At 36.8% G+C, this 13,890-nt stretch overlaps 1 protein-coding gene across 6 annotated transcripts in view; it reads left to right on the top strand.

Annotated features, from left to right (window-relative positions):
* The window catches only part of LOC101518372 (ATP/GTP binding carboxypeptidase 1), a 118,028-nt gene that overhangs the window by 18,544 nt on the left and 85,594 nt on the right, over positions 1–13,890 (top strand). For 4 of the 6 annotated variants that reach the window (XM_058659857.1, XM_058659861.1, XM_058659858.1 and 1 more), the window contains 4 exons: positions 537–630; positions 5,633–5,670; positions 8,728–8,936; positions 10,411–10,588. In XM_058659857.1, the coding sequence (XP_058515840.1) occupies positions 537–630; positions 5,633–5,670; positions 8,728–8,936; positions 10,411–10,588 (519 nt within the window). Of the gene's footprint in view, positions 1–536; positions 631–5,598; positions 5,671–8,727; positions 8,937–10,410; positions 10,589–13,890 lie in introns of those variants that run through there. The other 2 variants (XM_058659860.1, XM_058659862.1) reach the window with 2 other exon arrangements.

The raw sequence follows: 13,890 nt of genomic DNA, 5'->3' as shown, positions 1-13,890 counted from the left end.
TGTTCAGTAGTCCAGCTGCCCCTGTCTGCAGAGACCGTCGCCAAGGCCAGCCGCTGTCCTAGGGTCACACTCCTACTTAGAGCGCAGCTGTCACATGCCCTGGAACTGCCTCTGTCTCCTAGGTTAGGGTCTCTGTGGTGGAACCCGAGAAGCCTAACTCTCTCTCTGTTTTGGAAGTTGAGTCCATGATTATTGGACGTTGTTCCTGCCAGCCTTTGTGTCCCATGTTCTTTGTGGACAGAGATGGCATTTAATGAAGTTTGTTAAATTTATTGAAGAAGCAAGTAGAATAGCTAGTGTTTTCTTAATGATTTTTTTCTATGCAATGTATTTTGAAATTTTGCTTAAATTTCCCATCTAAAAAAAGAAAAAAAATCTTCTCTGAATTCTACCTTAGCTACGATGAACTTTGAGATCTGAATTTGCATTCATCCACATCAATTTGTATGTATTTCTGGCTAAGTATTACCAGATAAACACATTTTTAGTTATTGAAGTTTTTTTTAACCATTTTGCACCTTTTATCTCCCTTACAGCTGTGAATTCGGTGTCTTTAGGGAAAAATGGAGTTGTGGAATTGATGTTCAAAATCATCGGACCATTTAGTAAGAAGAATTCCAGTGTTATGAAGTGAGTAAAGATCTGTTGTTAATTCTGGACATCATTATCCTGACACGTACAACGAGCAGGTCGAATTAAATTGTATCTAGCATCCTTTCTTAGTTCTTAAATTATGACTTTTATCATGATCTGCTTTTGATCTTCAGATACACATCAACATTAGAATGTCTTAGATTTATTGATTCTGTAGTTTATAGAAATTTACGCTTTGAACATTTCTAAAGAGCATAAGAGGAAAAACTCATATCATTTGCTCAGAAACATTATTGAGTGCCTACTATATTTCCCAACCAGTTTGGCAGCTTTCAGTGACCATTTTCTTCATTCTCACGATTACCCAAATACGTCCTCAATTTACTGGTGTGTTTTTTCCGTCATGTCGGTCTTTGTCTCCTATGTGTGTGAATGTGTCTATATATTTTCACCCGTTCAACTGCAGTAAATAAAGTGGCTTCCGCTTCCGGTTATTTGTTCATATTTAGTATTTTTAAAACTACATTCAGCTCCCTGCTTGTGGCCTGAAGCAGTCAAGGACAACCCAAAACCTTGGGACCCTGTAACACATGGGAGATGCGGAGGAGGCTCCTGACTCCTGGCTTTGGGTTGGCACAGCTCCAGCCATTGCAGCCACTTGGAGAGTAAATTAATGGACAGAAGATCTTCCTCTCTGTCTTTCCTCCTCTCTGTATATCTGACTTTCCAATAACAATTTTTTTTAAATAAACCTTTATAAAAAAAAAACCTATATTAGAGGTTATTTGAAACTTCAAATTGTGGAATTTGCAAACGTGCATGAAATATAACTTATATGATATTCTATCAAACTATTTGCTTTGGTTGAATTACTCATTGCTTATTGTATGCAGCTATCAACATTTTCTACTTCATTTCATTTATTTCCTATTTGAACTGTTGTTTGTTTTTCCTAGGGTGCTCTCTTAAGCAAATTGAAGTTTGTGTGTGTGTGTGTGTGTGTGTGTGTGTATTTCTGTAAGCAAATTCCAGACACTTCCTTTGAATATTATTAATTTATTAAATATTATAGTTACATAACTCTTACAAATAAGGACCTAAAATGGCCATTTTACTATAATCATATGTAATCAAATTATTAATTAATATGATCTAAAATCTAGTCTTCAGGTTTTTCCAGATTTCTGAAAACGTCTGTATCTTTAGAGTTTGAATCAGAATTTATACAAGGTACCTTCTTCCTTATTACATCAAGGAACTTTCTAAGGCTATGTAGAAGTAGAGAAAATAGCGTAACAGGCTCATCTGTAACTGTCAACTGACTTGAACAGTAATTGATATTCTGCCATTTTGCAGTTTTCTTTTCTTTCTTGCCTTGTTTCCTCCGAGAGTATTTTAAAGCAAAGATTAGATATACATATGGAGGAGAGAAGGAGAGACAGAAATATCTTCCATCTGATGATTCACTCCCTAAGTGACCACAGTGGCCCGTGCTGTGCTGATCTGAAGCCAGGAGCCAGGAGCTCTTCCGTGTCTCCCACGTGGGTACAGGGTCCCAAGGCTTTGAGCTGTCCTTAACTGCTTTCCCAGGCCACAAGCAGGGAGCTGGATGGGAAGCAGGGCTGCCGGGATTAGAACCTGTGCCCATATGGGATCCCGGCACATTCAAGGTGAGGAGTTTAGCCGCTAGGCCACAGCGCCAGGCCCCTAGTGTCCTTTGTATGTCTGGTTTTTAAAGTTGTTTGGATTGCTTTTGTTTTGGCGATTACAAAGACGCTGTGAGTGTTACTGCTGGGTAGATATTGAGGAATGGACTGGCTGCATTGGTGGTGACTGTTGGTTATAACTTTTGAAAATGACCTTTCTTTGACAGGCGAGATGTGTAGCTGCTGAAACACATCAAATGTTTTGGCAGTAATTGTTGTGAATTTTAGTTTTTTTTTTTCTCTTGTTATTTTGTGTCTTATTTCCTTCTCTTTTTGCATGGCTGCAAGTTTTTGATTGGGTGCCACAAATATCACCTTGCTGGTGCTGGAAATGTTTGTATTACTGTAAATGTTCTTGTGGTTTGTTCTGGGAAGCAGTGAAGTTCCCGGGATATATCAGTTCTCTTGAAGTCTTTTGGGGTGTTTCGGATGGGACGAGAGCACCGTTCTCCCACTCAGGTTTTGCTCCGATGCTTTAACCGCAGCGGAGGCACAGTCCTTCCGAATGCTCTGCCATGCACCGCTTGGATTTTGAGGTTTCCAGGTAGCTGGTGCAAACAGGTGCTATGAGTCCTGGATATCCACGGAGCCTATGAGGTGGCTTTTCCCTGTCTGGGGAGTTAGTGTCCCGATCACCGTGATTCTGGGTGTTCCGGCAGAACCCTCTGGAACTCTCTGGGCTTCTCTGACTGTGCAGGTTTTTCTGTTTTGTCTATTGATTTTTTTTAAAGATTTATTTTATTTTTTTATTTTTATTACAAAGTCAGATATACTGAGAGGAGGAGAGATAGAGAGGAAGTGGAGCTGCCGGGATTAGAACCAGCGGCCATATGGGATCAAGGCGAGGACCTTAGCCACCAGGCCACGCCGCCGAGCCCTTGTCTATTGATTTTTGTGGGTGCTCTGTGAACTGTGTTGCCCTGAGCTCTCGTCTTTCTATCCAGATCAAATAATTCAGGTGCTAGAGTCGGAGTCCCATGTAGATTCTGTCCTCCTATGCTATGGCTTGGTGCCTCTGTGAGTGCAGTAAGTGGGAGCAATTGTAGCAGCCGCTTCATTTGCATCTATCTTTCAGATATTTCATTACTAACTCTCCAGTATGTTAGACAGTTTTTCCATTTTGTCTACTTTTTAAAAGGTGAGTGGCAGGGGAGAAACAGAGAGATGGAGTGATTTGCCATCTGCTGGTTCACTTCCTGGATGCAACCATGAACTCTCCTGAGCTCTACCTAAGTTTTCCCTGTGGGTGTCTGCTGCTTTCCCAGGTGCATCAGCAGGGAGCTTGAACTTGAACCAGGGCTTGGAGGCTCAGATAGGGGATGCTCACCTTATAGGAGGAGGCTTACCACTGGAAGCCACACCAATCCATCTTACAGGAAGACTGAAATTTGTTAGTTTCTCATTTCCTTTGTCAGTGAGAGAAACTCCCTTGTCATTGAGGTGTGTGTGTGTGTGTGAAAGAGAGAGAGAGACTGAGACTGCTAAAATCTGTAGTTTCCTTGCCAGAAAATTGTTTTAAGAATTAAACTAGAGAACACATAAATCAATCACCTTCATGGGAGGGTCTCATTTATTGTCTTAATGAACAATTTTCTTTTCCATTTTAGTTTCACTGAAACTATAGTTTCATTTGAAAGAGCCACTTAGTTTTGTGTTTAATTATGACCAGTTTTGGGCTATCCTTATTCCAGTAGTTTTATAGTTCTACGTTTTATTGCATGGTTGTAAAAGTTTGACAGGTTTCCTACTGATGATTCACTGTGATAAAAACTGAGTAGATTGTTTCTTAATCTTCATTTGCTTTTAACTCAGCATTGCCAATGCTTCATATTGTTTAGAATAAGTTATAGGTATCAGTTGGTAATATTTTTGAAAGCCATGTACCTGTCTTTTATTTTGTAAATGTTCTTATGAACCAACCTAAGCTTAGTTGTGAAGAAGTTATGCTTGCTGAGGTAGAGGAATCCACCATGGGGGGAGGGTTTGGGGAGGGGTGGGGGGAATCCCAGTGCCTATAAAACTGTGTCACATAATGCAATGTAATCAATAATAATAATAAAAAAACAAGAAGTTATGTTTGCTGGAAGTTTTGAGTGCTTACTTGCCCTGAGCTTGGTCCTTGCTTATTGTTACAGGTTTTGCTGTGAACCAGTGTTCGTCTCAACCATTGTTGCGCTGATTACCTTTTAAGTGTTTCTAGTCATGCTACCTGTCCTTTACCACCAGTGTATGCAACTTTTACTTTATTGCCTGATTTTTGGTTTTAATTTCTTGAGCTAGTTTTCCCCCCACCCCCACAGAAATGCTTGTTTTATTTCATTTTGTAAATTGCAAAATTATCTGTGGGAAAGAGAAGTTTGTATTCTGATTCTTATACCCATGGAGAACTTGCTGCTGTGGGCATGTAGTAGGCATTCAACAAATGCTGCTGAGCCAGATACTTAATTTTGGTGACATACATATTTTTACTATAAATTAATCATAGTTGATATCTTACTAAGAGTTAACATACACATTTTAATGCAGCTTACTTATAGTTGTTGAATGTAAGGTATGTAGCCTTACATTTTTAAAGTTACTGAAACCAAGTATTATTTTATTTAGTAACTCACTTTAAAAAATAACTTAAATACAGATCCTTCACAGTGATATTAGATGTGCTTTATAATTGGTTAATATTAGCTAGTCTGTTTCACTGTATGTTAAGTGAATACTTACAGTCCAATAAAGTACAAGCTTCTTAAATATTTTTGGCTATTTGTACTGTAGGAGACAGCAGTGTTTGTGATATATTAGTCTCATTATGCTCTGTAGTGTCTTGTGGCTGAAAATTGTCAAGTGTTCATGCTTTTCTCTTTTAAAACTTGGAAATTCTAAAGCATCTTAAATTGGTTATTATTACCTAAAATATGAGGAATAGAAGAGAAAGTCAGATAAAAAACAGCTTATGAGAAGTAAAAGTTTTGAACCTAATTTATGCTAAAACTTGTTTTAATTTTTTTGCTAATCAGGACCTACTGATAGTATGGTTCTTTTGTGAAATCTCTCAGGGTCAGATATAGATATGGTAATTTTTCCATTTATCCAACTTCTGATACACATTCATTTTTTTGCCTCCTTATGTTTTTAATGCTATTTCTATTTTTTTCCTTGTGTCCAATTTCACATTGAAGGGAGAAATGTATACAGAGAAACAACATGATCAATTGATGCTAACAAGAATAAATTTTGGAATAGATAATGAGATAATTATCTGAAAAGATTGTGTGGATTTCCTATTGTAGATTAATTTTACTAGTGTTGTTGTTGTTTGTGTTTTCTCATATTGACAGGGTTGCTTTAGACACTCTTGCTGCATTGCTAAAATCAAGTAAGTTTTTAAATACTAGCAATACTAGATATTTTTCTGGGCATTCTATTTATTCTATTAAAGAAACTGGAAATGTAGTTTTAGTTTACAGTAATAAAGCTGGTTCCTGATAGCCTAATGTCAACGTTGATTTTTGCATTCTAGTGCAGTTGATAGATGTTATAACTCTTGTCATTATTGAGCTGTAATCCATTCAGTGTGTTTATATAATGCAAACATTTATTTCCCAAATCTGCATTAGTATAAACATAAAAGCCAGCTAGTATAGGAAATGATATATATATATATATATATATATATATATGTATATATATATTTTAAAATGAAGCCAACATGAGGTTGAAAATTCGTGAGAAATAAGTTGAACAGCTACTGTCTATATATAACCCATGATTTTAAGTTAAACCTTATTGTTAGAAATATTGTTTATACCATAACTACATATGTATAAGTTGAAAAAGTAACTGTCAATTTAATCTGATACATTTACAAAATAAATCACTGTTTATCTTCAAAATGAAAGCATGAGTAGATGTGTCTGATATGGGACTTTTTGACAAGAGTTAATTCACATTTGTGTATTTTTCTTTCCAAGATGCTTAATATCACTATTTTAAACACTAATTTTCATTAGTATTCCTTAGAATATATACATAATCAGCATTTTGTTGCATTATGAAAACATGACATTTGGTCTTAAGGATTTATGTTGACGGTTTCCATGTGGTTCTCACTGCCCACAGAAGGGCGACATAATAGGCAGTTCATAGAAAGCTGCTCAAAATGGGACCAACTTGGCTTTTAATTTGAGTTACCCTAGTTTTTAGAATAGTAGCGGATGATTAATTAGTTGAAATCTGATATTTGAGAAAGTAGTGGCTTATTAATTTTTTAAAATTAAAAATTCAAGAATTTAAAAAAAATTAATGGGAGTCACTTTAGGTTTTAGTATTCTGTTCTAGAGTCATCAAGTAGTAATTTTATTCTTGAAATGAAACAAACATATGGTATCCACTTAGATTTTCTATAGAAATTTTTATCTTACTCCCTGCCTTCCTTCAAAAGGTGGTAGCCAGAGATACCTATTGAATGCATCTAGATTGAAAATGAGCTTTGAGAATGACTTACATCAGGGGTGTGCACCCTTTTTCCTGTTGAAGACCATTTGGATATTTGTAACATCATTCCTGCACCATACAAATTATCAAGTTAAAAATTTGTCTGCAGTAGATTCATTGGCAGAAGCAGACCAAATGATTTCTTGAGCCTTACATGGCCTGTGGGCTGGTTGGTCCCCACCCATGCTTTAAATGAGTGTTGCACTAAATAGGATAAAAATTTGATAAAGCAAAATAATGTTTAGCAGCACATCTTGCAGGTTTTTTGTGAACCATGGCTATTTTGGAGGAGTCACAGCTATTAAAAAAAAATATTCCTTCCTTGTTTTGTGTAGGGGAGGACAGACTTGACTTAAAAGGATAGAATGAGGCTACTAATAATTGTGGTAAAGTGCAAAGCAAAGAATAAGAATCCAGAAAATGTTCAGTTGCCATTGCTGGAATATGGATTAGCCAGCATAACCTAGAGATTAACCTAAGATGAATTTAACGTAAAAGAGGGAAGAAGAGACTGGGAGTTTGCTGCCCTGAACACATGCATAAGCATTCTTTTACTGATCTGTTTTCTTATACTCACTACAGATTGCAGGTAGTTCTCTTGTATTTCCTTTAAGATTCACTAAGCACCGTGTTTCAATTATGGCTTGGTTTCTTACTTGATCTTTAATCAAGAATTTTAGTGTTTCTCGTAAATACCAGTTAGAGCTACTGGGAATTCTGGCAGAAGCACACCAAGTTTGTAGTAGAATGATCACTTTGTCTACAAACTAAGGCTTACCGTAGTCTCACTGGTGTAAACAGAGTATTTATTTACTTAAAATTCATGAAGTGTTTGTGGTCAGAACAATTGGAACTGTTGTAGATAGCCACAGCCTTAGAAAACTTCATTCTTAGATACAATAGAGACTTTAATGATTTCATGTAAGAAAGCCTTCTCCCTGGTAAGTTTCTCCCACAAAGTTCTGAGAGGGAATTACTAAGTTGCTCTCAGTGTTATGTTTTGGTCGTGGGTTAGCAGCTTTGGAATTCTTTCAGGAAACTAAAATCAGTAGAGCGCTGCTGTTGTTTTATTCTTAGTATCAGTGCCAAGACCCAGGGGGACATTCAATAGGTACGTTTGAGATTAAGAAGAGATTTGTATTCCTTTGACTGGTCAACCTCAGCTAGGTTGGTATTGCACTTTATCCTGTGCTGCTTGTAATTAGTCCCCAAAGTAGTACTGGATGACACAGTGATTTGGTGCAGGGCTAGGATAGGTGTCCCTTGCTGCTGTGTTTTGGTTAGTAATTATAAATGTAAATACTTTAAAATAATAAAATTAGGTCAATTCCAATAAAACTGACCATTTACAAAAAAGTGTCAAGTTTTCAATATATTAAACATCTTAATGAGAAAGCACTATTTTCTGATCACGTAAGGCTCTTTACCTTTTATTTAATAAATGAGTGTATAATTTAGCATTGTGATATCATGGATATTTATATGGTAATTAAGGGATAATTACAACAGTCAGTTTTCGTGAAAGCTCAAAATTTGCAGCAAGGGGGTGCAAGTCAATGAAGTTAATGGGAACACATGCTTGTAATTGAAGTTAGGAAATCAGTAGTGGCTTTTAACAAGATTGTATTCACAGCCAGCAAGCTAAAGACTGGTTTATTAAAATGTAGCCCTAATTTTAATAGAGAGATTTTTGGTATTTGTATATCACAAAGCAATTTAGGGGCTGGTTTTGGGAAAATGTTCTAGAAATGGTCTTCTTTTTCTTTTTCTTTTTTCTTTTTTTTTTGAAGAAAAAATACTTAAATTTGTGATTGCCATTTTTTTGGAAATAAATAAATGTAAGAATTCATCATGTTGAAGTTATGTTTGTAATTTGATTTCTTCCACTGCTTCTCTTGATATTTAAAAGATGTTGTTTCTCAATTTTCTTTTGTTAAAGAAACAAATGCCAGGAGAGCTGTAGACAGAGGATATGTGCAAGTGCTTTTAACAATTTATGTAGATTGGCACCGCCATGACAGTCGGCATAGAAACATGCTCGTCCGAAAAGGAATTTTACAGAGCTTAAAAAGTGTTACAAACATCAAGTTGGGAAGAAAAGCATTTATTGATGCCAATGGGATGAAAATTTTGTATAATACTTCACAAGTGAGTTGTTTTCTTCCTACTATTTTGGATGCCTTTATTACATGATTTGACTTTTGAGAAAACTGAATGTGTGCTGAATACCCATAACAAAATGTAATGAATATATTTAAAAAATCTTACCACCAAATATCAAATAATTTCTCATGTGTGACCTCAGATTGAGTGGGAAAATTGCAGTGTGTGATTTTTTTTCCCCTTGCAAATATCAAAGGAAGGTGTATAAGTCATCCACTGGGTTGGAAAGGATTCCAGGTAGCTACGTTTGCTAGACTTGGGTGCCTACATTGTCAGGTGCTTGGGTATCCATCGTAGCTGCTGAGGCAGTTGTGTTGTCCTGTGACTTCTCTGTGTCTCTTCTCCAGGACACAGCATGTCTTCAATAGAAAATGTTCAGTAATGAAGCCTGGAACTGGGAATGTTAAGTCTGCTGGTTTGCCCCAAGAATAATCAGTGTTGATTGAATATGAATCTCTTTCTAGTGTGTGCAACTCTTTCTAACATATGTAGGAGAGTTTCAACTTTGGGGAACACAACTTTGCAATACAACTTGTGTTTCTTAGAAGGCTGTTGTTACCAGAAAGAAGTTTGTCATTTAAAAAATATTAGGATCTTGGGTGTCCCTCTTGGCAATCAGGTGATCTTAACACATGAGAAACATTTCTTTCTACATGACGGTAGTTAAAGATATCTTTACACATATTTTATGTTTACTTTTATCTTTTTTTTTTTCTAGATGAACCATATGCACTTTTTTTTTTTTACTGTTTCTAGTGTATTCAGTGATGGGTAGATGAGTTTGAGGAAGAATTAAGTGACTTTATGCTAATTAACGTTTCTGAGCTTAATTGCTTCATTTTAAAGAACAGTTAAGATGTGGAAAGAAATATTGAAATTTGTAGTGTATTAAAGTGCCATCTAAATGTCAGTTGGCAAAGTAATACTACTTTTGTATAACATAGTCTCAAATCCCCTATGTGTGAAGCTTCTCAAGATGAGAGCCCAGGGCAGCAAATCCAGCTTTTAAAGCTGAGACGTTCAGGCTCTCCTCCACACTGAAAAGCCAACTTAAGAGGTGTGCCATGATATGAGAGCTCATACAATTCTGAGATAGACTGTCAAACAAACCTTTTTTGTTTTTTATAAATTTAACATATTTTGTACTTAGTCTTTCCCTTCTTCCCCTGAATTTATTTATTATTATTATTTTTTAATTTCATGCTTAGACCTCTGCTTAGTGCTTGGTTAAATGGGTAAGGACAAATCCTACTAAATTTGCCACATTGTCGTCCAACCTAAAAATATATACTTCTGAATAGCAAAGCTGCTTTATAATGACTCCATATTGCTGTATTGGTGTTCACGATCATTTGTCTCTAGAAAATTATTAATATATTTCTTAACGCAAAATTGGCTTCAGTTATTCACCAACAACCTTTTGTCTTATTTGTTTATTTATTCTTTTCTTAACCAACAGGAATGTTTGGCGGTCAGGACTCTTGATCCTCTTGTCAACACCTCCAGTCTGATCATGAGAAAGTGCTTCCCCAAAAACCGCCTGCCACTGCCAACCATTAAAAGCTCTTTCCATTTCCAGTTGCCAGTTATTCCTGTGACTGGCCCGGTGGCCCAGCTGTACAGTTTGCCCCCTGAAGGTAGGAGCACTGACGTGGATTAGTTGTTGGAAATGTGTGATTCTGTCGCTGGGCTTCTGTTTTGTTTCCAAGTCCTCCAGTGGAAAAAGACTAACGAGCATGATAAACTTTCACATTTTAGTTTAGTTAGTAGATATTTCTGTAAATGTTAAGAACTTGAAATTTAGTAATTAAGTGAAATGTTATGGGAGGAGTTACATACATGTAAATGTGAACTTTGAAAAAAGTTGACCATCATATAGGAACATCATTTGATAGTTTATATAGGTTTTCATAGAGTGTTAAAGTTAATCATGTAGGGGTTTGCATGTCGCTTTTTAGTGAACTTTTTCCCCCCAAGTTGTAAGAACCTAATCAACCAAATTGTTATGAAAATAGGAAATTACCGGAAGTAGCCTATTTGTGTGTATGTGTGTGTGTTTAGTACTTGTGTGTATGCAGTAAAGGAAGAGTTTGATGAGATCTAGGAACATGGGAAAGAGTCAGAAGTCCAGGCTATTAATAGAGTTCTTATAGTTTTTTCTTATCCGGTAACCATGATTTTTAAAGCAGTTGAAAGTCTTTTATAAATAAAACACTTGTTTAAAATAAATGGTAGAATTCTCAGATGTTTCAGTTTTACTATCCCTAATATAAGTTTGTTAATGGTAAATATCAATGCACACTCTCATGATTTCATTTAAAATAATTGTTTAGTTGACACAAAAATACCAAATTGTATTATTTAGAAATCATTTTAAAGACGTTTGAAAGTGTGACATTAAGTTAGGGACTTAGGAGTCAGAAAGCTAAGTGAAATGGTGGTCTGACTCCTTCTTCTGGTTGCATATGAAATCAGCAATAAATTTTTAAAAAAGGAAAAATTTGTATTAAATTTGAAAACCAGGTAAGAGCGGCATCCTCATGGAACAAACAGATATCAGTATGGTAGATACACAAGTTAAGGGAGACGTCAAATTTCTACTTCTTCGTATATGAAATGCTACGTCCCTGGCTCCATGTTCAAATGCCAGTAGCACATGATCTCCCATATCTCAAGATAAATTTAAGAGTGCAGGGTCTTAAGTGGGTTTTCTAACAGGTAGGCAGTTGGTGACACACCATGATAGACATAACCTATAGTATTCTTTACTCAGTGGCCAGATTGAAGGATAGAATTCACCAAACATGTGATAGATGAAAAAGGTGTTATTTTTCTGCTGATTCCTTTCTGCTGCTTCTCAGACTTGATGAATTGCTGAACTAGAAAAGCCTTTATGATTCACATGTGAGGAAGAATTCAGATATTACCTCTTTCAGCACAGGGGAAATACCCTCATTCTGTTCTCTGTTGCTTTCTCACATCTCAGTCTTTGATATACATATAAAATATGTATTACATATATGTATATTTAATATATCAAAATTCTTATGTTTTACATTCCTCAGCTTGAATATAAATTCCATAAGGACAGACCTGTTTTCCCCACATTTCTGATTCTAGTAGTTTTTCCCCCATCAACAGCACACCAACAAACTGTAGTTCATACCCAGTGAGTGTTCTGCAGTTCGGATGACCTGGAGTTAGTGCCAACCCCACAGGCAAGGAATGGCTCAGTCCTGCAAGACAAATCCCTTTTCTGCTTGGCTGTGAGACTGGTGGTGGAGGGCAGTTTTCATGGTTGGTAGTTTGCTAGAAAGGCTCCCAGAACTCAGGGACATGATTTATGTACATTTACTGTTTTTTGTTTTTGTTTTTGTTTTAAGTAGAGGATGCACTGAGGCACAGCCACATGGAGGAGAGGCATAGGGACATACATGGGTGAACAGGTGTGGGGCTTTCATCGCATTTCCAGGCACAGTATCCTCCTAGCCCTTTCATGGGTCACCAGCCCAGAAACTCTCTGGACTCACTGGAACCAAAGTAAACCGAAGGATTTTAATGATGATCCCTTTCATAAACAATGATCAGATCACTGACAGTGGGTGAGGGGCTCAATCTCCAGTTCCTCTGTCCTCCTCAGATGTTGATTTTTAGCTGCTAGCTTCTATCATGAAGCTATATAGGGAGCCACCACAAGTCACCTCCTTAGAATGGAAGACACCCCTATACCCAAGTGATGTGAAGAGAAATTCAGGAACCTGTAACCATGAACCAGGAGCAAAAGTGAACACACATGTATATGGGGAAGGGGACTGTGCTGGGAGAGTGAGCACGCCAACCCACTGGTTCACTTGCTAAGTGTCTCCAACACCTGAGCTGGACTGAGGCTGAAATCAGGAGCTGGGAGCTCAGCCCAGAGCTCTGGGATATGATAGGAGCTCTTGCTGCCTCCCTGCTCTGTATGGAAACTGGAATTGACAGCAAGAGCTGGGAGTTGAATCCAGGCACTCCAGGATGGGATGCCGGCATCTTAATTTTTTGAACCTCTGAGCCAATACCTGCTCCTGAAATATGTATTTAATCTCAGTAAGACTATTATTTCTTCTTTGTTTTCTCTTTAGCATTTCTCTTTAGCATTACATTTCATGGGGTATGTGGTTTAGCGTTTGCTGAATGAATCGAGTTAGCTTGAAGACTTATTCTTTCAAACATTAAATATCAAATATAGTGAAATAGTATCTATGGAGAGTTGAAGAAAAGGGTTTCTGACTTGAGATTTCTGAGCCTTTATTAATTGCCATGATAGATGAAGGTGTTATATTCCTTGGAATGTTAGGGCACATGGTTATACTACCCAAGAGCCCTTCCTGAGGTTATTATGTGAAATACTATTCCAGCCAGTCAAGTGATGAATTAAAGATGTCAAGAATACAGAAGACATGGAATAGTAATTATGTTAAACTGTATTAGCTACATAATACTAAATAGCTGCTGTACTATTATGAAGCATATCAACTAATTCTAAGTGAAAGATAAGATACAGTTACTATAAACAGGGTCTTTTACATAAATAAACTGAAGTTTGCACATGGAAAAGTAACATTTAGATCTGGGATGCTTAGAATGGGGTCATTGAACCACAGGAATCCATGGATGGGTTTCAGAGACTGAACACTTTGAAATCCTGTGTGACATTATTATTATTATTATTATTTGTTATTAGAAGAACTTGCTGAAGGATAGACGTAAGAAAATTTCAAAGATGCACAAAAATGCTAAAGTGCTAAATACAAAGCAAGAACATGCAAATCCATTTTAGTAACAATAGACATTAGTGAATGAAGTACTCCTGTTAAAAAGGATAGGAGGACTGGCATTGTGCTGAGTGGGTAGAGCAGTCGCCTGTAAGTGGCTGTTTGAGTCCTGGCTGCTCCGCTTG

This window comes from Ochotona princeps, unplaced genomic scaffold (genome assembly GCF_030435755.1).
Source record: "Ochotona princeps isolate mOchPri1 unplaced genomic scaffold, mOchPri1.hap1 HAP1_SCAFFOLD_221, whole genome shotgun sequence".
Lineage (NCBI taxonomy): Eukaryota > Metazoa > Chordata > Mammalia > Lagomorpha > Ochotonidae > Ochotona > Ochotona princeps.
This window is presented reverse-complemented; position numbering and strand designations above follow the sequence as displayed.